The sequence below is a fragment of the Podarcis erhardii genome, assembly GCF_964252035.2.
Source record: "Podarcis erhardii genome assembly, chromosome: 3".
In the NCBI taxonomy this organism is placed as follows: Eukaryota; Metazoa; Chordata; class Lepidosauria; order Squamata; family Lacertidae; genus Podarcis; species Podarcis erhardii.
The window spans coordinates 68,393,739-68,410,026 of record NC_138507.1 but is presented as its reverse complement, the minus strand read 5'-3'; the positions used below and the strand labels follow the sequence as shown (position 1 = coordinate 68,410,026).

The following is a 16,288-nucleotide window of genomic DNA, read 5'->3' as shown; positions in this document are numbered from 1 at the left end:
CTGGACTGGGACTGTTCATCAAAGGCATCGCTGCAAAAGTAGGATTGGAGGAACTGAGGGAGCATGTTGACAAATAAAGGTCTTTTCATATATCCTCCACCCCCATGAATACCTTTTGAGTTAACTGCAGATTACAGAGCCATATCACTTCTCCAGGCCCTGCAATCCATGGATTTCTGCTGTACCATACGGAACGAAGGAGTAGCTGGAGGGCGGTAGGCTTAGGATAATAAGACAGATGCTCCATCTCCTGTGGGTCAGTGGGGAGGTGCTGTATTTCTGTGGGCTTAATCAAAACCAGCAAGAAAGGTGGGAGGGATGGGTTGGGGACTCCTGTTAGCACAAATTCATTTAGTTCATTCTATTTTATAAATGCCAGTCACTCTCTCGCCTTCTTTTTCTAGAGAAGCTGGCAATCTCTAGATTCTCAGGCGTGGCTGTTTGGAAACCGAATTCAGATCTCTGAATGGAAAGAGCTGTTAAATAGGCCTTAGGGAGCACTTGACAAACTTTGAAGCATCTTAAAATTTAAAAAAAAAACAAAAACAACTTTGTAGGGGAAGTTGAAGAATGATTGACTTCCTTGGAAGACAGGCTCTGCACAATCCTTTGCAAAGGAGAGCAAGCAGGTTAACCACCTTGACCCTTCTGAGATCAGCAGCCTATGTTTTAAATAATAAAATCAGAGTAGAAAGAGATGCTCCCTTAACCTCAGCACAGCTAACGATTTAAATAAAAACGGATTGCCCTTGTGCAGCTGGAGTGATAAGCGTTGGGGTGGAGGTCGGGGAAACAGCAGCTGGAAGTATTCAGGGATGATGTATCACACAGAAATGGGGTGGGAAGTCGGCCCTGCTTCAGTTCTTCAGCATGCTGTATTGCTTTTACTTTCTGACTGTTTGCTTTGTAAATTTACCTTCAAAACTAATCTGCCAAGCTATACCTGTGGCAGGATAAGTGCGAAGACTGCAACATGACAGCCCGGTTCCTCCCCACCTCTTTCTGTGTAAAGCTGAAATGCATGATGGGTATAGCGTCTTGTCTCTCTTCCCCCTCCCAAGTTTGCAGAAGATACAGTAGTGCTCTTTTGCCTCTCTTTCCCATTTTTTTCTTTTTCAAATCAGTTGTTTCCAAAGTGATGCAAATCTTGTATTGCTAAGCTGCTTATCAACTTGGCATCTAAGCAGCCACAGTGGGAGCATTGTAGTGGGCTGGCTTTATTCCTCTGAAGGTTTTAGCCAGTTAGGAATTGTATTTGCACAAATCCTCAGTATAATTGGAGAAGAATTTTAACTCCCCGTAGACAAGTCACATGCCTAACATGCCAGGGCCTTTTATCCAGTGCTCATTCACAGAAGTATTCACTTCCCAGGTCCTGAACTTTCCTGAGAACCTCATGATTTATTGATAATTGAGCACGATAATTGAGCTTGTGCCACTGCAGTAAAGCTACAGTGAGAAACTAAGAGGACATATTCTCAAATGCAAGAGCAAACTGGCAGGCTGGCTGGTTGTAAGGAATGAAAGTGCAGTTTAAGCAGTGCTACATATTTATGGTAGGTTGGTTGGATTAGATGGTGTTTTGGCTCCTTTTTTAGAAGCCAGATGTCTGTTTAAGTAATGTCTAGATCAGTGGTTCCCAAAGTGGGTGGTATTGCCCCCTGGGGCGCAGTAGGATTACCTGCGGGGGGTGCTAAGAGGTAAGCGGGCAGCACAGGGGCGCTGAGGGTGCCAGTGACTATCAGGCTTCAAAATGCTGGTGTCACTGAATCAAGTTCACCAGTTTTGTTGAGTTAATTAAATGAAATAGCTTCCATTGGATTTTCAATAAATGTTTTCAATAAATTAATTGTACTGGGGATACGTTTATGGAACCAAGGGGGCAGTGGTCTAAGAAAGTTTGGGAACCCCTGGTCTGGATCAGTCTACCCCAGCCTGGTGTCATTCAGCAGACTCATCAAACCCTCTCAGCATGCCTAATGGTCAGGGATGATGAGAGTTGTAGTCTAAACATCCATTAGGCACCAGGTTGGGGGATGTTGGTCTGGACTGTTGGGATCTTCCGTGCGTCTCAGTGAAGTCTGACCTGGATCCAAGCCCTCTCTCTTAGGCAAGAAATGATGGGTGGAAAAGGAAGAAACGTCCCCCAGCCATGAAATAGGCCTGAGTTTAGGGTGTTTGGTCGTGGTTATGCTTTGGTGGGTAGAGTCTTTGTCTTCCGCCATTTTGGAACTTCTGTACCAGTTCGGTGTTCACTCTTTGGGGGGATTTATCTCTTGTTCTTTACTGTAAAACAGCTAGAAAGGCAAGTCACAGACAACCGATTACAAAAAAATCAATCCAACTCTTCCAGGTACATCAGAATTGAATTAAAAATTAGTCTACAAATGGTATTCCTCCATCTGCTGCAACAACTTATCTTAAAAGTAACTGAACTTCAGAATGCCTGGTGCTGAAAGCTCTATGGTGCTGGCAGCAGACATCCGAAATGGTTTTAGGACCCACCCTATTCTTCAGATTACTGAATAATAATAATAATAAATTAATAATAATTTATTATTTATACCCCACACATCTAGCTGGGTTTCCCCAGCCACTTTGGGCAGCTTCCAACAGAATATTAAAATACAATAGTCTATTAAACATTAAAAGCTTCCCTAAACAGGGCTGCATTCATATGTCTTCTAAAAGTCTGGTAGTTGTTTTTCTCTTTGACATCTGGTGGGAGGGCGTTCCACAGGGCGCATGCCACTACCGAGAAGGCCCTCTGCCTAGTTCCCTGTAACTTGACTTCTCGCAGCGAGGCTACCACCGGAAGGCCCTCAGCACTGAACCTCCGTGTCTGGGCAGAACGATGGGGGTGGAGACACTCCTTCAGGTATACTGGACCAAGGCCATTTAGGGCTTTAAAGGTCAGCACCAACACTTTGAATTGTGCTCGGAAATGTACTGGGAGCCAATGTAGGTCTTTCAAGACCGGTGGTATGTGGTCTCGGCAGCCGCTCCCAGTCACCAGTCTAGCTGCGACATTCTGGATTACCATAGATTCTGGCATATAAGGTGACTTTTGAATCCCGGAAAATCTCCAAAGTTGCGGGTCGCCTTATACGCCAGGTATGGGCGGCGCGGAGCAGAGCCCACCCCCCGCTGCTGCTGTGATGGCTCTGAAGCAGCAGCAGCGGGCGGTGGGCTCAGCTCTACGCCGGGCGGCTTTCTCCCGGCGCGGAGCTGAGCCCGCCCCATAAGAGAATATTATGTTATGTAATGTCATTATATGTAAAACCAATAAAAATAATTTAAAAAACAAACAAACAGAAAGCCTAGTGCTGTGCTCTCCTGCATTCCACAACCACCCTTCCCAATCACTTCCCATCAATTAGCTCAGAAAAGAAGTGAATGGGAAAGAAAACAGGATAAATTCTAGTGTGGGCGGGTGTGGGCAGGGTTTTGGTTGCACTTGCAAAGGTTTCCCTTCTTCTAGTTCACAAACCATCTTTCCAGCGGGTTGCCTCCTCTGCACTTGTGAAATATCTTTGATGCCCTTAGCTAGCCTTTCCAGTAAGGACAGGAAGGTGGAGAGGCTGCTTACTGCGCTCCGGGTAACTGTTTGCTAATGTTGTTTCAAAAGTGTTGTCTTTTTACTTTTAAGGAAACCAGGGTGGGAAGATTCTTTCGAAGTTTTTTAAAAAGGTTAAAGGAAGGACCTCCACAGCTTCCTGTGTTTAAATTAAAAGCTCAGGGGAAGACATGATATTATCTTGGGGGAGGGTCATTGCTCAGTAGCAGAGCATCCGCCTCGCAAGCAAAATATCCCAAGTTCAGTCCCTGGCAGGTTGAGAGAGACCATCACCTATAACACTGGAGAGTCACTGCCAGTCAGTGTAGACAATATAGAGCTAGATGGAGTAATTTTCTGACTTGGTAGTAAGCAACTTCCTGTGCTTGTTCCTATGTTCTCCCATGGGGAATTTTCAAAGCAGGAAACATAGGAAGCAGGGAAGACTGCGGAGTGCTGGATAAGTTTAGAGAAACACACACCACAACAATCAGGGAAGCGCAAGCCCACATCCTAATGCCAGAAAAATGGAAGCTCCTTTTGCAGGTGAAGAAAAGTTCTGAGAAATTGGAAGGCAGGTTCCACTACAGCACGAATAAAACCAGGTGATGGGCCAGGAAGGCACTTACGGCCATCTCCTTACCTAGATGACTAAAAATGAATTCCTTAGTGGTGGCACCCCAACTGTGGAAAACTCTGCTCTAGCGGTTATGATGATCACAGAATCATAGAGTTGGAAGGGACCTCAAGGGTCATCAAGTCCAACCCCCTGAAATGCAGGAATCTCAGCTAAAGCATTTGACGTCTTACCTGCCCTGAACCATAAGGTGCCAAGGTGGGTCACAAGCAATGTAAAAATACAATATAAATTGTTTTAAATTCATTTCAGTCTCAAATCTTCCATTCTTGGGCAAGGTGAATGAGCGAGTGGTTGCTGAACAACTCCAGGCACGCCTGGAAGAAGTGGACCATTTGGATCCCTTCCAGTCGCGATTCAGGCCTCATAATGGGACTGAAACTGCCTTGGTCACACTGGTCAATGATCTCCAGCAGGCTAGGGGAAAAGGTGAGAGCTGTTTCCTAGTTCTGCTGGATCTCTCGGCAGCTTTTGACACCATCGACCATAAGCGATGGTGGAGGCGGTTGGAGGATGGATGGCGGCTAACAGATTGAGGTTGAATCCTGACAAGACAGAAGTACTGTTTTGGGGGGACAGGAGGCGGGAAGGTGTGGAGGATTCCCTGGTCTTGAATGGGGTAACTGTGCCCCTGAAGGACCAGGTGCGCAGCCTGGGAGTCATTTTGGACTCACAGCTGTCCATGGAGGCACAGGTCAAATCTGTGTCCAGGGCAGCTGTTTACCAGCTCCATCTGGTACGTAGGCTGAGACCCTATCTGCCTGCGGACTGTCTCGCCAGAGTGGTGCATGCTCTGGTTATCTCCCGCTTGGACTACTGCAATGCACTCTACGTGGGGCTACCTTTGAAGGTGACTTGGAAACTACAACTAATCCAGAATGCGGCAGCTAGACTGGTGACTGGGGGCGGCCGCCGAGACCATATAACACCGGTCTTGAAAGACCTACATTGTCTCCCAGTACGTTTCCGAGCACAATTCAAAGTGTTGGTGCTGACCTTTAAAGCCCTAAACGGCCTCGGTCCAGTATACCTGAAGGAGCGTCTCCACCCCCATCGTTCTGCCCGGACGCTGAGGTCCAGCGCCGGGGGCCTTCTGGCGGTTCCCTCATTGCGAGAAGCAAAGCTACAGGGAACCAGGCAGAGGGCCTTCTCGGTAGTGGCGCCCGCCCTGTGGAGCGCCCTTCCAGCAGATGTCAAAGCGATAAACAACTACCTGACATTCAGAAGACATCTTAAGGCAGCCCTGTTCAGGGAAGTTTTTAACGTGTGATATTTTACTGTATTTTTGGTTTCTATGGAAGCCGCCCAGAGTGGCTGGGGAGGCCCAGCCAGATGGGCGGGGTATAAATAATAAATTATTATTATTATTATTATTATTATTATTATTATTATTATTATTACTACTACTACTACTACTACTACTACTACTACTACTACTCAACCTGGGTAGGTAGCAATTTCATCTTACAAATCTTCAGATAACCCTGCTAATGATGTTAATTGCTTGCAGAGTACTAGGCTTTCTGGACAGCATCGGGCTCGGCAGTGAACAGGTAGCCAGTGCTGACTTTTCCTCCAAGCACACCTTGGAACTGTGCCCCAAAAGCCTTCTTAAGCACCTTGGGCACTGCTGTCCCCTCCCTCGATGATGCATTCACTACTCCCTGGACTCACCCTGTCCGTTTCCTCTGGTTAGCTTTTACAAGCTAGGATGGGTTCGGGTTATAGGTGGAAGGCTGGACCCGTGCATGCATTTTGTCCACATCATTAGACAACTGACCCCAAATAGCCAGACATGAAAGTGCCCAAGTTATCGCCATCTGCCCAGCATCATCATCAGCAGAGTCCGGGTTGCCCTCGAAGTGCCTTGCAAGTTTGTTATAGCATGCTTCCAAGTACTCAAGACTCCATCCCTTGTCGGAGGATGATCATACCAAACCATTCACTATCTGGAAAAGCTCTCCAGAATGGCTACTTGAGGATGCAGCGGGTGGCAGCGAAGCAGCCTTTCTTCACCAGTGTATTGTGGGTTTTGTCTTGGGATGTATCCCTAATTAGGGTTTAAGTTGGCTTTGTTTAGTTGTAATTTTCTCACCAAAAAGCTAAGCTGTTCTGTGTAATTACACGTGATAATATCTTATTTCCCAGGCAAGATGTTCGCAGACTAGTTGATGGCAGCTCGATTGCATGCCAGGTTGCACCTCTTTCATGACTGTTGCTGGCTATCCCAAAGCTTGTCGGCAGCATGCAAATGTGCTCTTGCTACACGCTGTGCTCCGACATGCTTATGGGTGGCTTAGCAGTCACCATGGGGCTATGCATATGTGTGCATTTCTAATCTGGGAGCGCATATAAATAGGGAAGGACAAAATGATGCTGATGTGAGCAATGCTCCTTGTTGCAATCCTCCAAACAATGCCGCATGGCAGTAGGAGGCATCCCTGCCCATCCTTGGTGTTGCCTCATATTTTCCAAAAGCCACCATTGCAACATGGCTTCCTGTTTTCACTGTGGGAATAAACCTCAAAAGTCTTACTTATTAGAGAGTTCAACCCAAGGAGCCCTTGTGACTCACAAACAAGTCCCAGAACTACACAGATCCATAAACATCAGAGGAACAAAGGGTCTTAGTTGCAGGCTGCACACGAAGCTCTCAGAATTTGAGGTGTGACTGTACAATGTGAAGCAGGCAAGTTTTCCTGGGGCACAGGCCCTCATGCATGAGAAATATAAACAGCGTTGCTTCAAAAAATGTAAAATAAACTTGGGCTCGACCAACTTTAAACTTAGGGCATTTGTTGACCGCAGAAAACAAGTATTATTTGCACTTGCTCAAGTGTATAAATAGAACTCTTCCTGGAAATGTGTTAACATGGTTTTCTTGGGTGGTAGGAGTGAAAGTTAAATTATTAGTGGGCTGCCAAGAAATAAATCCTGTGTTTTAAAAAAGCGCTGACGCCATCCTTTTGGCTTTTACATGTACATTTTTTAGTTTGATCTGTTGTTACAACTGTGTTCTAAAACGTGCTTTATAACTGTTTGTGTATTTTGCTTGAATTCCCCCCGAAATGTAGTATTCTACAGCAGATTCTGAAGGAATTTGCTAAGTGTCATATATTTCCAGTGCTTTCAGCCATATTGGGCTCCACTCAATGCATGCTTTCCTGTGGGAGTAAATCCCATGGAACTCAATAGAGCTTACATAGAATCATAGAACTGTAGAGTTAGGAGGGATCCTGAGGGTCATTCTAGTCCAACCCTTTGCAATGCAGGAATCTCAACTAGATCATACATGGCAGATGGCCACCCAACCTCTGCTTAACAACCTCCAAGGAAGGTTTGACTGGATAGACATTATTTATGGTAGCAACAAATGCCAAACAATAAAGTTTATTATATAAGGGGCAACTTAAAAGACTAGCACATTTATTATGGCATAAGCTTTCATGGACTAGAGTCCACTTCACTATACCTGGGTTCCAGCAGGAGCCAGTGTGGTGTAGTGGTTAAGAGTGGTGGACTCGTAATCTGGGGAACTGGGTTCGCGTCTCCGCTCCTCCACATGCAGCTGCTGGGTGACCTTGGGCCAGTCACACTTCTTTGAAGTCTCTCAGCCCCACTCACCTCACAGAGTGTTTGTTGTGGGGGAGGAAGGGAAAGGAGAATGTTAGCCGCTTTGAGACTCCTTAAAGGGAGTGAAAGGCGGGATATCAAATCCAAACTCTTCTTCTTCCAGCAGAAGAGGATGTTGCATATGCTGGTTTATACGTTATGGGCTTTCAGGCAGGTACTCTGTCATGTCCCCCATCGTGTATGTAGCATCTTCAGATTTAAAGGAAGTGTGAAAAATGCAGGCTTCCAGTTTGGGTTCTAACAATTACATCCATCAGCTGCAGGGGCGGATCAAGGCTGCACGTCATCCTTAAATAGATATTCCCCCTCAATAAAACCCACCAAGGTGGTTTTGTGGTGGCACGAGGTCTGCCTAGACTTGCCTCCATAGGGCAGGTGTTTCTTTAGTTCCATTTGATGCTGCATCCAATTGCTGAACGAAGCCAGCCTTTGTATCTGGTTTTTGTTGAAACTTGAAATGCCAGGTGTCTGGAGCAAATCCGTGAACACACTTTTGTTTCCAGTTTGTTTGTTCAAGTCTGGTTAATAGTGCTGGCTAATGTGTGGAAAGATTACATTTCAGACAAATGTGGTGGGCTGGCGAAATGGGCCTGAAACACGTGCTGCTGATTTTGAACTCCTGAAAGCTCATCATATGAACTGAAGCTTGGAGGTGTTTATAGTTAGCATGTCGGGAGCCTGTTCCTGGTGCCCAGATGCTCCTTCCCAACTAATTCTTGGTCCCAATCTGATGGCTGCGGGGCTTGAAATGGGATCAGCACACAGTAACCTCCATTTCTCTATTATCTCTTCTGCGACAAGAGTGGTTGGATGGGCACAGTCCTTTCTGGAAGGGCAAAGCGCATAGGGATATGTGCTTGAAATCCACTAGCCTTGCAGGGAGCATGCTGACTACAGTATTTATTGCTGCTGGGTGCTACAGGGAAAAGAAGCAGCTGCTGTACTTTCACAGATCCTGTGCATAGAATCATAGCATTGTACAGTTGGAAGAGACCCTGGGGATCATCAGGTCCAACTGCCTGCAATGCAGGAATATGCAGCTGTCCCATATGGGGATCAAACTTGCAACCATGGCATCATCAGCACCACACTCTAACCAGCTGAGCTATCCAGCTGATGATAAGTAGGAACTCTCTTTGCTGTGGTTGACTGTGTGTTGAAAATTGGATCTACCACATCTGTGCCAATAGAATGTCACTGAAGTCAGTAGGCAATCCTGGTGGGCATATACTTTAAATGGTAGCATTTGGGTGCAGTTGGTGACACAGTCCAACATTCACCTCCATTGTGTGGCATTTTACAGTTGTATTTTTCTTTCTGCTGCTCTTCTTCATAATGTTATCACTGAACTGATGACAAAGTGGAGCTGAAATGAGTTCTGTGATACCAAGGAAGAAAGAGGTAATGTGTAGGACTTTCTCCTGCCTGCTCTTGTGAGGCCTACTTGTTAAATAGCTGAGGTGCTGCTTCATCCATCAAGGAGAGGGGCCGCCTCAGTGGTGGTGAGATCTTTCTGGAATGTTCACCCCAGTGAAACCCCACAGACTTTAACACGGAATGCTTCAGATGCCAAGATTAAACTTTTTGAGAAGTCAGCTTTTGATTGGCTTTTAATTTGCTAGGTTTTTGTGAATTTATTGCAAAACTGTTTCTTTTAAAAATTCTGGTTGGTATCATTTTCGGTTTTTAATTTGGTTGTTTTTTGTTCCATTGATTTCTAATTGTGTAGCTGTGCTTTATTGTTTTAGCATTTTGTGTTAGCTTTCATTTTTATTTTTAAAACAAACAATAACACTTTGCTTACAATGTGTTTCACTTTTCTCCCTCACTGTCCTACAAACCATCTTCCACTTGCGTTAAAATGTTAGGAAAGGCAGCTGATAACAATGTTTTAACGATTTCTGCAAAAAAAGGGAACAGGAAAGAAGTATTATTTTGGGATCCATATCATTGTAAATAACCTTAGGATAGCTCAGATTGGATTAGCCTGAATCTTGCATAAGCAATTTTGCTTTGAAGATTTGACAAGCAGCATTGCAGACTTATCAGGATTGTATTCAGGATAGTGTAATTTTATTGCTGGTGCTCAGCCTTTTCACAGGATGAAAAATTGCATGACTGGCTCTCATCTGACATAATTGCCTTGGATAACTTCTGGTGGACAGCCACTATGCACACAGTTGTGCAACTTAGTCTTGTGTAGTTAGAGTTACTTGGGATTTATGTGGGTGGTTCCTGCACCACCACCACCCAAAATCAGCATTTAAGCAGCTCACAATGCAGGGGTGTTTCCAAGCCAATTTGTCATACTATCTAGAAAGCTCCTTTTCTACAAAGGTTCTGTTGTGACAGGCAAACCCTTTGGCAGGCCTTTGCATTGTAGCCCTTGCTGTTGTTCAAATCTGTAGTTGAAACTCAAATGGCAATGCAGCTTTCCATTGTTCTTTCCAGATTTTATTTATATGTACTCATACATTTTAAAAGTACAGTGGTGCCTCGCAAGACGAAAAGAATCCGTTCAGCGAGTCTCTTCGTCTAGCGGTTTTTTCGTCTTGCGAAGCAAGCCCATTGACGGCTTAGCGGATTAGCGCTGTTAGTGGTTTAGTGGCTTTTAGCGGCTTTTAGCGGCTTATCGGCTTAGCGGATAAGCGGATAAGCGGCTTAGCGGCTTAGAAAAAGGGGGGGGAAAGGAAAAAAACCCCGCAGGAACTCGCAAGACATTTTCGTCTTGCGTAGCAAGCCCATAGGAAATTCGTTTTGCGAAGCACCTCCAAAATGGAAAACTCTTTCGTCTAGCAAGTTTTCCGTCTTGCGAGGCATTCGTCTTGCGGGGCACCACTGTATAACTTAAAGGTAAAAATTTACAAGACATGCTCTGTCCAGAAGAATGGAAACAATGCTGCGGCTCCAACCAAAGATAACATACGGAAACCCTAATCTAGAGTGATATCATTATCTCTTTTTCTTCCCACTTTGTTCTTCTCAGGCAGTCTTCCCCAACCTGGTACCCATGCTGGCTGGGGGTTGAAGGGAGTTGCAGTCAAAAACATCTGGAGGGTACCAGATTGGAGAAAACTGTTCACATATAGTCATGCCTCATCTGAGAATGGGACAAAAGCCTTCAAAGTTTCTTGGGCTCATTTCAAACAGATTGCCTCATTGTGTCAGTCCAAGTTGGATATCAGAGATGGATGTGTATGTTGCACCAGGATGCCTTTCAGCAGTTTGGAGATACAGTATTACCTCAGGTTACATACGCTTCAGGTTACAGACTCCGCTAACCCAGAAATAGTACCTCAGGTTAAGAACTTTGCTTCAGGATGAGAATAGAAATTATGTTCCGGTAGCGCGGCGGCAGCAGGAGGCCCCATTAGCTAAAGTGGTACCTCAGGTTAAGAACGAACCTCTGGAACGAATTAAGTACTTAACCCGAAGTACCACTGAATGTTAGAGTTCGCACAATACGGTGGGAGTGAGGGGGTAAACTGCAAGCAGGAGTAGCTAACCCAAAGCCTTGGAAGCCAACATCACTTGATGCATTTTCAGGTGCGCAAGTCGATTTCTTGCCCATTGGCCCTGATTCATTTAACTGGAGGGAATGTGCCTCAGAGCGCATAACTGGATTGGGGAATAATTGAGTTCCCCTAACTTAATTTGACTGTGTATGTAAAGCAGTAATTATGAATGGTTTAAAACTGACGTTTTTCTCTCTCCACTCTTTTGATGTAGCTTTTATATGAAAAGTGATGGTTCTAATCCAGTTTAGTGACTTAAGTATAAGCCTGGAAGCAGTAGTATTCTGAGTTTAATTAATCTACAGCACAAGGATGTAATCTTGTGGGTGGCTAGGAAAGTCGGCTTTTTTGGATGGAGGCTTGTAATTTTCCCTAACACTGCCAAGAAATGGTTATGTTACTTGTTCATCAGGAACGTTAGCATTCTGTGGTGTCTTTGACAGAAACGGGGGAGCCGCAACTGACTTTTTACAACATGTAGTGTTTAAATTGGGGTTGCAAGTGGATGAAACTTGGCATGAGATATGACGTCTCCACACTCCCACCCATTTTCCACCCCCACCCTCAGTGTGAAGCATCTGCTTGGTGAAGTTGTAAAGGAAGAGATACCCCTAGTACTGAAAGTCTGCCATCTGCCTGGTAGTAATGCCTTCAGCATATTGCACAACTTGCCTAAGAATTTAAGTTGTTTCTGCTAAACTGATCTGTTGTAAGTTTCTTTGTTACGTGCCCCAGTTCTGATTATCTGATTGCTGTCCCGCAGAGGAATCTACCCAAACAAAGAAGCTTTTTCACATTTGACTAGCAGATTAATAACGCCTTGCATTGTTTCCCTTAGCATTTCGGTGTGTTTCTGATACAGTGATATCTCTTACAACCACATGAGTAGATACTTAAGTTCTACTTGGAGCCAATAGCTGTGGCTTGGACCCAAGTTTGTGATTTCTTCTAAATAGGGCTTTGAATTTGTTATTCAGAATTGCCTCATTCATGTCGGAGACTGGAAATTGGCATGAATGGGGTGGGTGGGTAAATGCAGCTCAGTAGTAGAACACATGCTTTATTTATTTATTTATTTATTTATTTATTTATTTATTTATAAATAATATTTATTAAAGTTTCAATAAGAGAAAAGTTACAAAAATGGTAAAAATAAAAAACAAAAAATACAAATTCCAGAAAAAATAAAAACAGTTAAAAATAAATCCCTCTTTCTATATCTTACAATTCATTTACTTATTTTCATGACTTCCTCACACCTCCCTTTTTTGTATTCCAGTTCAGATAGTTAGTTCAGCAAATCCTTACCCTCTTTGTTTTATCTTAGTTCTTTATCTTCACATATTATAACTTCGTATTTTCATCTAATATCAATCCATTTTTACATATTCCAGTGTGGTGTAGTGGTTAAGAGCGGTAGTCTCCTAATCTGGGGAACCGGGTTCGCGTCTCCGCTCCTCCACATGCAGCTGCTGGGTGACCTTGGGCCAGTCACACTTCTCTGAAGTCTCTCAGCCCCACTCACCTCACAGAGTGCTTGTTGTGGGGGAGGAAGGGAAAGGAGAATGTTAGCCGCTTTGAGACTCCTTAAAGGGAGTGAAAGGCGGGATATCAAATCCAAACTCTTCTTCTTCTACTCTTCTTATCTTAGTTCTTTATCTTCACATATTATAACTTCGTATTTTCATCTAATATCAATCCATTTTTACATATTCCTATTTAACCTTATTGCTAAATCCACTTCGTTTCATTCCAACATCATTTTAACATTCAATAATTTTACAGTGTTTCTGTAAATAATCTTTAAATTTCTTCCAATCTTCTTCCACCAACTCTTCTCCCTGGTCTCAGATTCTGCCAGTCATTTCCACCAATTCCATATAGTCCATTAATTTCATCTGCCATTCTTCCAGGGTGGGTAGATCTTGTGTCTTCCAATACTTTGTAATAAGTATTCTTGCTGCTGTTGTGGCATACATAAAGAAAGGTAGTACACATGCTTTACATGCCAAAGGTCCAAAATGATCAGGTAGCAGCGGTTGGTAAAACCATCTGACTGACTTCGGCTCTCAGGATCTCAGGTAGACTAGTCAACGCTGGGGTAATAAGGCAGGCACGTCCTTCTCTCTAGAGACTGTGATCTACTCCCAGGGGGACAGACCAGAGTTGCTGAGCTTTTTTTACAACAATACTCCACAGCCCTCCATCCTTCCTTCCCCCACTCTGTCCCCAATGCAGGGAAACTAAGACCATTTTAGAGATTCATTGCCAAAAAGGGTAGTTGCCCAGAAGAGGTGCCAGATCAGACTGCTTGTTCATCTAGGGCCCTATATACTAGCTGCAGCTTTCCAGTGTTTCAGATACTGTACTGGCCTTTCCCAACCCTGCTTGGAGATATTGAGGAAATGGAAGGGGTGCAAGTCTCTACAAAGTATTTCTGTTCACAAATCTGCAATAGGGAGTATACAACAACAAAGGCTTTCTTTTAAAAAAGTAGATGATATCTGCTGATCTATGTTTCGGCACTAACAAGGTAACGTTTTGAAAGTGTACACTGTTCTGGCAGTGATGAAGTGGTTAAACATGTATTGCTTGTGAGCTTTGTAAAATCAGGTGTTCATTTTTTGCAGTCTCCTTCAGCATTTGGTTATGCAAATTCTCCATGGCATCATAGCACTGCAGCACAGGACAAGCAGGAGGGTCACAGTACCTTTTGTCTGCAAAGTCCTGTTGTGATGCTGGAGAATGGCCTAGTGAGAAGTGCGCTGAGAGGTTGGAGGTGGATTGCAAGAGTGATTAAGTTGGAGGATGAAGAGAGGATTGCAGGATTATTTGTGGAGAGTTAGAATTAGGCGTAATGCATGACTAAACCGCTTTTTTTACCTTTTGGTGTAATGCGATGCACTGGATAGCACCTGCAGCGCTACCCTTTGCAGATTTACTCAGAAGCAAATCCCATTACAGTGAATGTGATTACTCTCATGTAGATGTGCAAGGGATTGCTACTAGTCAGAGCAGTGCTGTTGGGGTTGGGGAATAGAGGATGCTATTTCCTAAGCCCTACTGGGCTTGTGGCCAGGGCAAAAGAGCATTTATCATGATGGATGAAGAGGGCATGCGATCTGGGAGTGTATTTTTTCAGCATTTCAATTAACATTTCAATTAACATAACTAAGCTAGAGAATAGACGTGTTGGATATTTGGTGGGTTTTTAAAAATAAAAGCAATATAATTACAACACTTCTCTTTCTTATTTAGGGTTGGATGATTGCCTGCAGCAGTATGTCCAAAAATTTGAACGCGAGAAGATAAATGGTGCTCAGCTATTACAGATTTCTCACCAGGATCTTGAAGAGTTGGGTATCACCCGGATTGGACACCAGGAGCTCGTTTTAGAGGCTGTGGATCTCCTCTGCGCACTGGTCAGTAAACATACAGTGTTGAAATCCTCTTGCGTTTTTCTCACTTTGGCTAATGGAATTATTTGTCAAAAGGGAGATAACTGCAGCTCCTGAGCTCTACAGCAGATTGTATCAAGAGTGAACCAGGTAAAGTTGAGTAAAATGGCAGACTAGTATCCTGGTCTCACGTCTCTTTTAGCAGTAGTCAAGTGAAGCTGATACAAAATATAAAAATAAAATACAGTTTGCAGTTATGCATGGGGCAGCTGTTTAAGTGGTGACACCAGTTTGAACTGGTACTGTTGATGTGAATATTTCAGACTAGGGGAGCCTTTTCAGTGGGTTCCTGGAGTGAATGCCTGAATATGATTTGAGACTGAATGAAAGTTAACATGTTGATGTTTAATTTGAGACCGAACCAAAAAACCCAAAAAGTTGTGAAAATTGAGCCAAGACCAAGAAGTGGAGAAAATGAGCCAAACAGGTTTGCCTGTCTTAAATGAAGTCAGCCACACCCTTCTCTGTAGATGAGGTTTGGCATCTCAGAGGTGCTCCTGGATCCTGTGTTCCTGCCCGATTCTCTAGTGGGCTGGGGCTGCTGGTTCTTAGACTGGTGAGCTGCTGTAGCATAGCTTCTCGGACAATATTTAGCACTGGTGCCCATGCTTAGGCAGCCTTCTGTTTTTGTCTACAGCCAAGCTTTTTATGTGGACTTTATGAGGAGGAGCCTATGAATACTGTTGGAAGCTGCAGCTTGTGCAGAATGCTGTCACTCATCCCTGTATAGGTGGGGTATTGCAGAGAGCATGTAATCCCAATTTAAGCTCACCTGTGCTGCTTCCCTGTATGCTTCTAGACTCAGGGAAATGGCTGGCGATGACTACTGGTTTATAGCCCTAAACTTTCTAGAGCCTTAAAGCAGGGGTGACTTAACCTTTCATGGTAAGAACCACAAGCCCCCTTGGCCCAACCTTCAAGAGCTGCATGCCATAGCTAAGTGCGGCTACCCATATTCTCACTCATATACGCTGCCCACCTATGCACACAGCCCCTGTCCTTAGCTCATCCATGTAAGCGGTTATTGGCACAGAATGCTTTTCAGAAATATTTTAATAAACAAAAGCAAATGAGACCTACTGGAAATATTGGTTATGAGAAATAACAAGGGACAATGTACGGCTTATATGGGTATTTCCTGCATCCTTTTAGCCCCATCTCTGCACTCCAAGCTTTCCTGTACACTTATAAACCCATCATTGTAGTCATGATGTATCTGCTGTATTTTATTTTATTTTTTAAAAATGCAAGTACGGTAATACCTTGGTTGCCGAATGCCTTGAAACTCATACGTTTCAGCTCCTGAATGATCGAAAACTGGAAGTGAGTGTTCCAGTTTTCGAACGATTTTCGGAAGCCAAATGTCCGGCGTGGCTTCTGATTGGCTGCAGGATGCTCCTGCAGCCAGTCGGAAGCCGCGCCTTGGTTTTTGAACGGCTTGGGAGTCAAACGGATTCCTGGAATGTATTCTGTTGAAGAACCAAGGTAC

The 16,288-nt window shown here is 44.2% G+C and overlaps 1 protein-coding gene across 1 annotated transcript in view; it reads left to right on the top strand.

The window, feature by feature from the left end:
- Positions 1–16,288, top strand: part of CNKSR3 (CNKSR family member 3) — a 63,754-nt gene that overhangs the window by 13,362 nt on the left and 34,104 nt on the right. The window contains exon 2 of the mRNA XM_081854348.1: positions 14,600–14,763. Coding sequence (XP_081710474.1) covers positions 14,600–14,763 — 164 coding nt within the window. The remainder of the gene's footprint in view (positions 1–14,599; positions 14,764–16,288) is intronic.